Raw genomic sequence first — 14,405 nt, forward strand, 5'->3', positions numbered from 1 at the left:
ACATTGGAGAGTCAAAAAACACTCTTAGAATGAGAATGACACAACATAGATCGGCGATCAAAACAAAAAAGATCTACCAACCTGTTGCAAATCACTTCAATCTCCAAAATCATTCAATTGAGAATTTGCGTGTTATTGCCATTGACCAGAACGATTCTTGGACAGATAAATCTAGGAAAGCGAAAGAAAATTTCTGGGAACTAAACCTAAAGACCACGGCACCATTCGGTTTAAACATCAGAAACGATTTGCCGTCCCAGATAAACCAAAACAATTCCTTTACAATTACGACGGAATCGGATTAAAATAATCCGACGCGGATTAAAATAATCCGAATTTCTAATACTTCTGCTCTATTCAACAGAAATCAGTAAGTCGCTTTGCCTTTACAACCATGCCGACATCTTCTCTATAAAACAGTTTCAATTCCTGCTACTCCATGTCACTTTCGGTGATCATGCACTGAAGAAGAGCTAGTTTTGCTCGAAAGCTCTGCAAAAACCAAACATTGGCTGTTTTACTTCCAATCACTTACCTAATTCAATTATTGTATCTCACTCGAGATCCAGCCTTTCTCTAAATGCAGCATAGTTGTTTAACAGTTTTTCCTATATATATATTTATTCATATATATATATATATATATATATATATATATATATATATATATCGCATGTGCTTTGAAAAAGACAGTATCACGGCGTTCCACACAGGCTTGTGCGAAGCCAGCTGAGCCTCAGCAGCTTGAAGCTCCCGGCCACAGCAAGCACTTTGCAGTGGTGTCAGCATCTCCAAGACTGTGGTAGGACCAAGAATTCGCCGGCCTGTTCAGATCAACGAAGAATGATACTCATACCACACATCTACGGATATATATATATGTATATATATATAGCACTACAGTTCATTTTGGTTCACCTAGCAATTTACGTATGTCTGTGTATAAATGCATGTTAGTTTGTATGTCTGTACGAATGTGTTTAGTTTGTGTTCATCTATGTATGTACGTATGTATACACGTACGCATGAAATAATGACTGAATGACACTGATGTCAAATTTAAGAGATGACTTGTATGGAACGCTAATTGTTGAACAGCGCCGATGGCAACAACATAAGTTTAGACGACGTAAGTTTCGACAACGGAAGTTTAGACATAAACGTGAGTTTGAGCACCAGCCTGGTAAAAACAGCAGCAACAACTTTAGTTTAGACAACAACAAACTTAGTTTACACAACGTAAGTTTGCCCTTTTCGCGTTCCATAGACTTAAGGCTCAAGGTTGGTCGTGGTATGTCATAGTCCAAGAAAAGATAAATAATTAGGTGATTGTAATGCTACTATTGCAATCTGGTTTTCCAGATATCCAGCTGTAAAATATGATTGATCTCTGAATGCTGGAATGCTGCTTTAACCTAAACATTTCAATGGACCTTGATTACATTTTCAAAATGAAATCTCTGTCCCCGTTGTATCTTCACCATAATCTCTCATCTGTCAATCAAACAGTGTTGTATCCTATCGTCATGGCCACTATCGCTCGTTTGTATACACATTTTGGTAGTCTTTTAAAGTTAAACTACTCTAGCATGGCAATGAGGCCGAGTGTGGCTGAAGAGTTTTGATCGACAGATAACCCACTTACAAACGTATGCTTTGGCAAAAATAACAGTGAGGGTAAAACAAGGAGAAATTCATGTTAATGCATCAGTGACATAGAAAAGTTCGTCTAATGTGTTGAATCTTATAACCTTCACAGATAAATATAAGAGAATAAACAAAATAGTTAGGTCTTAAGATGATCTATCTGATATTTTGCGGTCATAGATACGTAGTTTTAATGGAGGCATAGCGACCAATTAGTTTACCATTCCCAAAGGAATATTACAAGGTTTACAATGTAATTATCACAGATAGAAAACTTCTTAACTCTCTTTCCCACGTCCTCCTTAAGCCAAATGCTAAATGTCTTAAGGAACAGATGTATTTTGTGAGAGGACTGCAGATTCACTTATTCAGTATTCACCCTCATTGCTTCGTTTTTCCCCATCTCATCTTAATCAAGACTATTTGAAATATGGTACACGTTTGTATTTTCCAAGTTTGATAACTGCATTGTTATGCCAGTTCGATGTTACAAAAGGAATTATTTACATAATGCGTAAAAAAAATTTTTGAATCAATTCCCCCCCCCCCTCTCTTTTCTTTTATGAATATCTTATATGTATATATAAATAAATCCATATATAAATACATGCTTCATTTGTTGCCATGACACAATAAGGCATAAATACACAATCCATCAAAAATAGGAATCAGAGGTTGCAATGTTAATGTAGGATTTCACTTTATTTCAAGCAGGAGAGCTTTATAAATTCATATGAATTTAATGGACATCTTACATGCATCTGTAGTTAACGACCTTAAAGGGCAACTGAAGGCTGAAAATAATAACAAAGGTGAGGGCAAAATTTGTTTAACAGATTTAAGAGAAACAATAATGGTCTAAGTTGTCTCATAAAAATTCATGTCAAAATTGTCCTGTTTGCAGAACATTTTTAATACATGATATTTTCAGCTTTAAATGACAAATTGTTGCTTTTTTACAACTTTATACTCATATACTTAATTCTTGAATAAACTATGCCCTTAAATGTAGTAAGGTAAGGTCTATTGTATTATGCATACAAATTCAACAGACCCTGCTAACTCAATACATATACTTCATACAAGATATCTTAAATATCAGAAACAGGTCGAGCAAGTTAGACCATATCGATCCCCCCCCCCTCCGTTTTTATTCTAGCCTTCAGTGGCACTTTAAGTTCAAACTAACATTCAGTATATCTTAAGGCCCTGAGTCACCTGACCCACATTTCTGTGGTGTGGATTCAACAAAGGATACAACTACCCCAGTTTGTACAGTAAAAAGTACTGTTTTATAATGATTTCATACAAAACAAATTTAAACAACAATATCTACTGTGAGGGGGGATAAATACAATTAGCTTGATGTTGGAAATATATAAATATATATATATATCCATACCATTCTTGGTTTCTGTACCTCTTTAATCAGAAGACCATCAAGAGGAGGGGGGGGGCTATTAAAGTTGAGAACAGAGACCCTACAACACAACAGAGACCCTAAATGCACAAAGAATCAAAGCAACAAACAACTTACAAAAGATTTCTTTGACAAAACCAGTTCAGAGTGTATTTATGTACTCTTCAACATGAACCTTTTCCTTATTTGGCCACCTATCCCCACCTTCATACTCTGGTCGAGTCTGATGCATACAGGGTCGAACACTATTCAAAATTATGCAAATTGCTTGCTAACGAACCATTCTTGCATCAAGGTGTATATCTGTGACCAACTCATCACATGACGTAACTGCTAGCAACCTGTCTCCTAACAAACTTACTGTAGCCCTCCAAAACAGTCTTTTCCTTCATCTACCGATATCAAACCAATGTGGAAATATTTTGCTAACAGCTTCACTTAAATTAAACCAAAGTTACAAGAAAATGGTGTGATAGTCAATTCTGCATCAAAACCAAAAATGTTCCGGGGATTCAAATTAACCGTTGCTCAATAAGTTCACATCGAATGTTCCCCCTCCTCTGTGAGGCCTACCGACTAAAGCTGACGTAAAGAAGTAAACGTTTTGGTTGCGAATACTACAACGTCACAGTTACCACCGGTGCAGAAGATTACAAATTCCATAGCAGGCAAAGAGAAAGACTCCCTCTTTACCTCTGTTCCGTTCTTCATGCGGCCTATCATCTGCTACTTCTTCGGTAGTGGCCATTATCTGATTTTGAGGAGGTGGCAGGGTGGGCCAGTAGTGGCCATTTTCTGATTTAGAGGTGGCAGCAGGCGGGCGGGTAGTGGCCAATGGCCAGTCTTCTCCATCGCACGCATTTGTTTTCAGGATTATTAACATTCGTGATCTGGATATCCTATTACCACATGATATAGTGGTAGACCCAAAAAAAATTCTTTGTAAAGTCTCGTCTATAATGGGAGTGGTCTCTTCTTTCCGACAGGTACAGTCTCCTCGCTACAGGCCCCTCCCTCACTAATTATAATATCAATGTTCATCTTCAGTTCAATGCTACATTGTAAGCTCCTATGAACAGAAAAAAAGAACAAAGATTAATGAAGAGAAGAATTGCATTCATCACAACACTGAGTGGTACAGTAAAAAAGTTTCTTGCATTTTATATATTTTGCTTGAAATATTTCAGAAAAATTAAATGTTTGAATAATACATTTTTTAATATAAAAACAACCAAGGAGACACAATGGAGACATAGTGTGTCTATCTGGTGCCTGCCAAAGAAAGCCAGTCAAGAAAAAATGTGTGAAAATATTTCTTGGAGGGTCTGACGATTTCAAACGAGCAGAATCCTTTTCAGACAAAACTTCACACGTGGTGCCTCCCAAAATATTCATACCACCCCCATTAAATACTGGAATGCTTGTTCCCTTCATTCTCTATTGCATGATTTAGCTACCTTTCAAGCACAGACAGTGTGTATATCAGGAATCCTCTTTTTCCTTTAATCCCCTTCATAGACACTGTATCACCTACATTACTGTGTGATTCTTCAAAAATTGTGAAGTGCTGTGACATTTGCAACAAACTTGATGTCTCGTTATGATAATTCACAGAGCCAACTAGATAACTATGTTTCCAAAGCAATGGAAACAAGTTCCTTGTCCTAGATTGAGGTTGTGCCACATGTGATATATCAGGACATAACAAGGCCACCTGCCAGTGCTTTCTGTTTTCTTTTAAATGATTTTCTTCTTTCATGACTGCATATTTTTTGTATCAGTACCAATCGAAAACTGGAATAACTTTCTCAGCTGCAGAACAACATCGGACTATCCATGGCTCCAGGACTGAGCTGGGCGAGGACAGGGGATATATAGTCTTGGAGGGGGGGAGGGGGGTTAATGAGGCCAACAGACAGTGAAGTCAACACCTACCAGGGGGCTGCCAGGGGACTAGCCAATGTATTACATTAACATATGAATGTTCACACAGATTGAAAAGCAGACAAGGAACTGATAAGAAATAAGGATAATGACTCACCATAATAGCGTTGACAATATCATTGTTATTATTCTTCAATGCCTTTATTGCCTTCGCTCTGGACACGTTGGCCTGTTGCTTGACAATGTCAATGTCCTTCTCTTCCAACCCACCATCATCAACCTGAGGAGAAAAATGGACTCTCATTGGCAATAGATGGAAATAACTTGCTTTGCATTTGATCAGGTGAGGAGTATGTGATGGGAGGATCAGGGATAATGTCCTGCACAGTCAAATGTGGCGGCGCATCCTCAAATTGGAAGGAAATAAGACAGTCGACATTTAGGATTGGCTGATACCAAGTACCAGTCAAATCAACCAATGTCCTTTCAAAACATTTTATTGTAACCTGTCACAGGATGAATAGCAATGAATTTTCACTACATGTGGAAATCCTCTGCAGTTCTTAAGACAAATTAGCGAAAAATCACACACAAAAAATTAAAAGTTTGAATCTGCATATTCCGAGTTTCAGCTAGATTAAATCTATGAAGAAGTTACCCATGAGTCTTTTTACAACTGTTGTGTTAAGAATCAAATTCCCTTTTCATGAATTTTTACCATTTTAGTAATACTGTATTGATAGGCTAGGTAACTTCTGAGGTGGTTCGACTTTACTATGACAAAGGTATGACAGTGTACATTTCTTAATACAAGAAATTCACAATATTTTTGGCCACATGAACAATACATGTTTGAATGTTGTCCAACTTTTCATGATGGATGTGAATGGCCCACGTATTTCTGACGCTGGATAAGACACTGCAAACAATATAGGCCTAAATGCTTGCATATTGTATGCTGAAAATTTCATAATGTGGCAGTGAGCTTCCCAACTCACAATGTTACAATATTTGCACATTCTATTGTTCTTTTTAAGTTTTAGAATCACTGGATACTTTTGTATTTGGAAACAGCTTTTAATCTTCATTGGAGGTTGTTAACTTAAAAAGTTGCCAAAGAATAAATGTGTTTGGGAAGGTGGGAATGGTTGGATCTCTCTCAGAATATGTGGCATAAATCCAGATTCTGACTTCATAAACTTAGTGTACAGACTGGCTGTTCTTGACAAATCCACGTAAAGCAAATGTTACCTCCTCATCATCACTTTCCTCCTCGACTGCTTGGTTGACAGAGGCTTCGCTCTCACTGACAACCTGGTTGGGTGGTTCCTGTGGTCGGAACTGTTCTGCTGCGGCCATTTGAGCCTGCTGGCTGATGTCTTCAATCTGTCAAGTATTTAATAAATCCATGAATAAAGAAACAAAACTACTTTGCAAATCGACTATGACTGCACCATAGCAGTATATCATACACAGGGATGTGCCCAGGATTTCCTGAGTGCCGGGTATACTGATTGCCGTCCTGGGGGAGGGGTCTAAGGGGGAGGGGAGTGTCCCCTACCCCTTTGAGAAATGTTTCGATTTTTGAAGGTGTTCAGATGCCAAATGCTGGCACCTGTCTAGCCTTTTAAGCACATACACAAGTACTAGTTTTGCTAAAAATTTAAGTTGAATATATTGTTAGGAATGTCGGGATTTTAGATGAAAATAGTGCTGGGTGGGATTCACGATTTTTAAGACAGTGATGGGTGGTAATTGTTAGTGCTGGGCGGGGCCGCCCAGCGTGGGCACATCCCTGAATACAGATATCAGTGGTAGATCCAGGACCTTTTACAGGAGAATGCATGGCCCTGGAGGAGTTAAAGACTGCTCCGTTTGTACAGGGTATGAGCGATTTTCTCCAGGCAGAGATAGTTCTTACATTTCCCTTGCTTGGCATTTCTAATAGCAACTACTACATGATGTTAGTACGCCATTCAAACCATATCTACTGGATCATCACATCTTACAGTAGTTTTATAATCAGCATGGAACATCCACCATTAACAGGTCTAAAAGATTATTTAGCATTTTGACCACAGGTGTCATACAAATGGTATCTATATAGAAATTAAATCATTCTACTATGAAAACCAGTTGCATGGTGCTCTCCAACGACAAACAAACAATCTACACAGGGTTTGTGTCATCTCTAGTTCCAGGATAGTAGACAAGCTGTTGCTGCTACCAGTATTAGTACTGGAATCTTCAGTAGTAACATGACAGTAAAATGACTTGATCACTAAAAGTATAAATAAGTTCGTCCCTTATGAAGTGATCATTTCAAATATGTCCAAGTTTCAAGTCATACTATCAGTTTTTTTGTAACTTAACTTGTTTCTCAAACCTTTGTTTTTTCAATTGCCAAACCTGTACATGCTAAATCTTGCCAACTAGTCAGCCTGCAACCCCCTTCAAGTCAATGTCTCGCTCGGATTAAGATATCTGTGAACAACACTGACCCAGAGTCTATCCGCGGCTCTGAGAGGATCTATATGACGGCACCCTTAGATGAAACGCTAGAGAGGAGAGTCCTATCATTTCGTATTGTACATTTCCTTTCCTACACATTTTTTGGTTTTGGTTTTCTGAACTAACCTTTGCTTCACCAAACACTATATACGTATCCGAGGCAGGGCTTTTGTAGACATCGGGTTTGCTGATGACAAACAGAATATTCTTAGATTTCCTTATCGTGACTCTGGTGATACCTGTCATTGGTTTGAGACCCAATCTGCTCAGACCCTTGCGTGCTCTCTTCTCACTTCTGTTCTGTTTGGTTTTGCTCATTGAGTCTTCGGACATCCCAAGCTGTTACGATAATTGAAGAGAAGAAATGCTTTTTATGCCTGTACCAATTAAGTACATGGTGAGAGCATGGATGTATACCAATACAGTGAGAAATATTACCCTGACATGGTGCAAACTTTCAGCAATTACTAATTAGGTTCTTAAAAATGGAAATCATTCTCAATTTCATACAATACACTACTACAATATCAATTAGGGTTGTTTGACCAATAACATGCTTTTCTGTACACCACGTCCTTGGAAAAATGTCATGCTGAAACCAAAAGCTAAATTACTGCTCACATTCCTAACTAGGAAGAAAGAATTTCAGGGATTGAATTAAGCTAGCCTTAAACCGTTGAATTGAAGAAATTAAAAGTCTCAACTTGAAAACAAAATTATCCAGCTACAATGCTTTTAAGGTTTTAACCCTTTCCCCTTGCTGACCTCAAATGATCTTTGACCTTTACAACGAATTACTGGGCTCTTGCACTCATTATAGGAAAGTCATATGCTAATAGGACATCTGATGAGACTGCCTATCTTATGATGCCATGTTTAAAATTTCCAGAGTGTAACCTCTGATGAACCCAAATGACCTGTACCCTCCACCAAATTCAATAGGGTTCTTGCACTCATTATAGAGAAGCCATACATACCAGCTACTGCGGTTTTCTATCTGGAAATATAGCATTAACATAGTGCTCAACTTTTGACACACCTGGTGACCTTAAATGAACTCTGACCTACATCAAATTGTGTACAAACTCACAAGGCTATTACAGCATGCGTATAAGAGCTCCTTATATTTTCTGGAGATACAGCCCTTTAATGTATACACATTTTGCCCACTGCTGACCACAAATGACCTTTGACCTCCCATCAAAATCCATAGGGTTTGCTGAACTAATTACAGGAAATCCACATGCCAAATATAAGAACTGCATAAGAGACATTCCTTGAGATATAATGTTTACAAGATTTTCACACTTGCTTTCCCTCTGTTGACCTCCCATGAACTTTGACATTCATGACAAACACTACAGATCGTCTAGCCACCAACGACAAGCTACTCACAAAGTTTGAACTTCCTGCAACAATACCAACAACAATCTCAAACCAGTTCTACCTATAGGTAACCTACATACCATATATGAAATGTACCCCAGTTATCCATCCGAAGCATACGAGAAAGTGTCACATACACAAAAATATACTGTACCATCACCACAGCATAGATTCCTTCTGCCTTTGGCAAGGAATCAAAAAGGGGGGTGGGGGATTTCTTCAAAGCGAACAGATGTCATCTTGACAAAGACTATGAATTCCAAAGAAATAGGGCAAATTTACTGAAAGTAGGATCGCAGTAGGATACTTTGTTATGCATATGATTGAAATACATATCATGCAAAAGTTTGTACCTTTTCTTATAATCAACTATGAAAGCTACTTTGCCACACAATTTAGTAGTACTTAGGAAGTCTTATTTACAAAACACTGTTGTTTATACCACACATATATTATATTTCACTATTTTTCAAGTTTACCTGCGAATGCATTTGTGATGTGCCCATATCTTGTTGTTCCTCCAACTCGGGTACTCCTTCAGAACCACTGTCTGAATCTGTACCGGAAGATGCTTTATCACAAAGTGGAAGGAAAACAGAAAGAGAAAAAAAGGTTATTTCAAGGATTTAAAACATTCTCGATATGGACAACTGCAGAAAGATAAAAGATACCAATGACACTGGTACAGTAACAACAAATATGTAGAATAGTACACCAACCCCCCCCCCACACCCCTCCCCTACTTTTACAAATCCCCTTCAAAACATTTTAGCTCACATCTGACACTAAGATAACTAAATATTAACAAAATGCATCCTGCTACATTCAAGAGCACCGCAACTTTTTCTAATAAAACAGTTACTGTAGCAATTAGTCACAATCGTTATCAATCGGTTGGTGGGCAATTGCCCACGCTCTTGAAATGTTGTACTTTTGGGTGATATTTATGACATGTATATTACAAGAGTAAAACAACAGCTGTTTCTGCAATATTTAAGTTACCTGCATCTGCATCCTTAGTTGGTTCATCAGGAGATGCTTGAACTACTGGGGTTGTCGTTTCTGAAGGCATTGTTAAGAATGGCGGCGTTCTTTAGGTACTACGAACTATCAATATTTTGCTGCAATATTCAAAAGGCACTTGACCAACTTGTTTGTATCTGAAAGGAAAACACAAAGAGCTATGTATTTTGACAATATGGCATTAATTTGAATTATGCTGATTTCAGCAGCTGAAGTAACAAAAAATTTGTAAAAATTTAAATAAACTCAACAAAAACCAAGAGAACGGCCGTCTACATATCCACCGTACATCATAAAGTTTAACCGTTTTAGGTAATTCCAATTACTCAGTCGCCGTGGCGCGTCTTTAGATCAAATTGTTCCCAAAATAGACTCCACCGGTTGCTTGCCGAAAATCATGTAACAATGGCAAAATTATCAATTCATCCATATGAAAGGTATTTGAGATCGGCGGTGCAATTTAAGGTATAATTAAGCAATAAGTGACCTGTGGCACGCCTATCGTTACCCTGTTAAACGAATGTCGGGAGCACGTAATCCTTTCAAATTAAATAGATCATTTTCACTAAAATCTCAAATCTTTGTAAATATCTTAACAAGATTTTAAAGCAGCATTTTGCGTCCTTTTCTATGATTTTTCTCAACCTCACTGACTCCACTATGCCATAACGACATACATAACTAGCTTATCTATTTATATTTTACTTCAAATGGTGGCATAAAAGTCGAAAAAATTGCAACTTTGAACTTTGTTGTTCTCCAAGATATTTTCCGTTGGGAACCCAATAAACCTCGCCCATAATATGAATATTTAAACACTACGAACGTCATTGACAGATACGTAATATAACACCACGCTTGATTTGTGTACAGTCTATATGGCAGTTGTACCAGAGAGTTGCATAACAACTCCCTGGTTGTACCAACGCAAAGTCTTGAATCTATTTTTAGCAACGGCTCATAACTAAACCTGCATCTCTGGTTGGTTGAATTCAAACTAGTGGGTTTGCCAGTTTGGGAACTGAATGCGATTAATTTTGTATGTGGAATACTCGCCAATTAACGTTTTTGGCAGGGAAAAACTTGGCTAATAACTTAATTTGCTGTTTTGTGATTTGATGTATGTAAAAAACTCGATGGACATGTCAAAAAAGTAGAAAACGGCGACCAAACGCAAAATGCTCATGAATAAACATACTATTCACTGATTGGTGGAATTCAAACTAGTGGATTTGGAGATATGAAAACTTTGTCGAGGACACTTTTACTCGTTATCGACATAAATCGTTAATTACTCGCTAATTAACGCTCTTGGCAGGGTGAAACTTGGATGGTATCTTAGTTTGCTGTTTTATGATTGATCCATCTAAAAAATCGATGCACACGTTAAAAAGGTAGAAAAAAGCGACCCAACGCAAAATGCTGCTTTAAGCATTTACAAAGCCTGAAAAGTAATTGACTACCAAGTCTGAACCACTTTTCAAGCGTTCGAAACGTATACGAGGTTCCTTTTATTAATTGATTACCAAGTCTGAACACCCTTAGAAAACAGTAACCTTTACAAAGATTTCTGATGTCAGAGGGAGATGACAGGTAGTAGTAGCCCAGATAAAATTGTCAAGTGAAGTAATAATATTAGGCTTTTAACTATCATACAATGCCCATGCTAGGGGCTACGCAATTAACGAAAGAAATATTTTGCCTGAAAATATTTCTGCAACAGTTACTGGTGAATTAAAACACAAACTCAAATCTGTTAAAAACTTCATTAAAAACTGCAATTTGTCCTCTTTAATGTAATAATCGTCAAAACTAAACAATTACAACCAACTTTTTGACATGCTCGTTACGATCAAAAGCGCCCGTCAAACATGACCCATCTGCATAAGAAGTGGTGGCTCTGTTTTGAAATTCTAATCAAAGTTGTATTTCTCTGATACAACTAGTGCTTTTGGTGAGAAACAGGTAGGGATGCACCGGATATCCGGTCCGGCCGGACTATCCGGCCGGATAGTGAGCAATTATCCGGTTCTGGTTCTGGCCGGATATTTTTCAAAATCCGGCCGGATCTTTTTCAAAATCTGGCCTGAATTATTCCTTAAAAAGGTGTTGGTATTAACTTAAATCAATGTAAACTATTTCCAAAAATTAATAAAAACATTCAAAGTAAGGAAAAATTAGGTTTAACAAATAATTTAATTTTCTCAATGGTCTGATGGTTTGCGTATACCTCACCTAAGATTTGCTCCTTGTTTCATACTTCTACTTCTTATTAATGATTTTCTTTTGTGTAATGAAAAAATCCGGTTCCGGCCGGATTTTATCCGGCCGGATTTCATGTACTATCCGGCAAAATCCGGTTCCGGCCGGATCCAAAAATTTGGATCCGGTGCATCCCTAGAAACAGGTGAATTTGAAAACAATATTTCTACAAGAAGAAAGCGTCGAATGGGGACAAATTTAACATAGTTAGAAAGAGAAAAATAGGAACTATGATCACTTTGTATCAAAATCTTCCAACAGACAATTCCTTTAAAATCTCTACTCCGACTCCAGTAGAAGAAACGGGGGCTGTCTCATTCCACCATCGGTACTTTCCGCCTAAGAAAATATGCACTTTCGCCATAGAAATTGTGCCTTCCATGGCGGTAAAGCACTTTTTCTGTGGCTTCATGGTTGAAATGTGTGATAAAGCATAGCCTTGGGAACAAGAAATTCTCAGAATAATGAAGCAAGGAACAAGTTTATTTTGTTAGGACAATTCAATCTGCCTGATTTAATTCAATTTATTCAACCAACCATTATATATTTGAAGACAGTCTATCGACTTTTACCAACCTACAATTAAACCTATTCATCCAAACTTTACATAAAAGACTATCAATTCCCCAATCTTGTCTTAACTACAATTTAGTCTATCAAGGGAACCCTCACATTTGAAGACAGTGAACCTATTTTTTCACATGATTCAAAGAAAGTTTCACTGATACATCCCTGTACAGCAGTGTAAAATCCATTCCTAAAGTTTACCATTACCTCATTGAGGAAAGGCTCGAAATGGCGGAGAGGTATGGCAGTATGTACCTAAGACGGAATGACATTAGATTTGAAGAAAACATAGGGCATGCGTAGCCTCATTCTTCCACTAAGACCTTCTGGAATGCAGGGGTTTCTATATAATTGTAACCTGTTTGGTATGAAGTGCCTACAATACTTTAGTAGAAATTTATTGACTTTTCTCAAAAAATTACAGCTTGCCTAGTAGTAGTACTGCAACTTATCTGTTAGGCTAGGCCTTGGAATATTTAACATATAAGCTAAGTAGGCTCTCTCATGTGATTGTGTACTACTGTGGTGTGGGCACCATATTTGGATATATTACCAATGCTAGTCACATACTAATATAGTATAGGACTTAGGAGTAACTATAGCACTATCCTGTTCATGGACAAATTCAGGTAAAAAAAAAATTGTCGCTGGGTTATGACTGACTCAAACCAATGAAACATTTCGATGGTTTAAGTTAAAAAAAAAACATTCAGTTGCAGTTATCTAGCTTTGGCCTACTTAACGTTCAGTTTGATCACGATGACACACACAATGGCAGTATGGGGCAACTTAGGCCGTGTGAAATTTACACTCAATCGGAACCATATACACAACGAGTACCTTGAAGGCCGATGACATAACTAAGGCTGGTAAAGAAGTTCAGCCACAAATTGACGGGGGGAAACAACCTTAGTATAAGAATATTTCTGTTTTCATACCTTAACGTTCTCTCAAGTTGATTCTAGTCACGATGAGCAAGATAGAGATGGAATTTTTCCCTTCTGTCAGCTCTGTACACATGGACCTGTTTAGGCTTTGCAAACTGTTAGTTGTAGGCTTTCAGTCGTTTATATTCTTGAAGCTACATCAGTACAGTAAAGCATGTGGTGACGTCATCCGTCTACAGAAATGAATACATCTGCTATTCGTAATCGTGCATATGTATATACAGAGCTACTGTGGCCCGGAAGAACATTAATTATTTTCAATATTTTATTTTCTATATTTCGACGAGATAGCTTGAGCATATGCACTTTCAATTTCATAAAGTTCAAGTTCATAAACTAACCCCTAATTTTGCCCAGTTGTTGAGGTGAAATATTTCAAGTTACCATCATTTAGGTCGCTCTAAATGACGGCTCCCTGTAAATGACAGCTCCTATTCAGCATGAATAATCCGTTATTTTAACTTTACTTAATTCTATATTTGGGTGAACTTTTCAAATTTTTCAATATTTTAATTCACTTCATTACGTCAAGTATTCCAGTTATTCAATATCAGGCAACATCATCCCTGACTTAGAGGTTGAGGTATATTAACTTCAAATGTATTCATAACTGCGCGGTATGTGTATCATTTACGTGTTATTGAGCGTCATAAATTTCAGAAGCTTTGGGGGTACTCGTCTGAAGGAGGCAGTAATGGATGCTACAATTAGACATGCAGTGCTTTTAATTCTCTAAACACTCACTGAAAAATGATAAT

The 14,405-nt window shown here is 37.6% G+C and overlaps 1 protein-coding gene across 2 annotated transcripts in view; it reads right to left on the reverse strand.

Moving 5' to 3' along the window:
- Positions 1–2,330: 2,330 nt before the first annotated feature.
- LOC139966609 (nascent polypeptide-associated complex subunit alpha-like) overlaps positions 2,331–14,405 on the reverse strand; it is a 30,900-nt gene continuing 18,825 nt past the window's right edge. The window contains exons 2-8 of one of the 2 annotated variants that reach the window (XM_071969820.1): positions 13,639–13,820; positions 9,851–10,008; positions 9,328–9,419; positions 7,589–7,801; positions 6,203–6,337; positions 5,109–5,231; positions 2,331–4,136 (exon numbers count right to left, since the gene is read on the reverse strand). In XM_071969820.1, the coding sequence (XP_071825921.1) occupies positions 4,122–4,136; positions 5,109–5,231; positions 6,203–6,337; positions 7,589–7,801; positions 9,328–9,419; positions 9,851–9,920 (648 nt within the window). In that variant the 5' untranslated portion in view covers positions 9,921–10,008; positions 13,639–13,820 and the 3' untranslated portion in view covers positions 2,331–4,121. The remainder of the gene's footprint in view (positions 4,137–5,108; positions 5,232–6,202; positions 6,338–7,588; positions 7,802–9,327; positions 9,420–9,850; positions 10,009–13,638; positions 13,821–14,405) is intronic. The other variant, XM_071969821.1, reaches the window with a different exon arrangement.

Source organism: Apostichopus japonicus, chromosome 4 (assembly GCF_037975245.1).
Source record: "Apostichopus japonicus isolate 1M-3 chromosome 4, ASM3797524v1, whole genome shotgun sequence".
NCBI lineage: Eukaryota > Metazoa > Echinodermata > Holothuroidea > Aspidochirotida > Stichopodidae > Apostichopus > Apostichopus japonicus.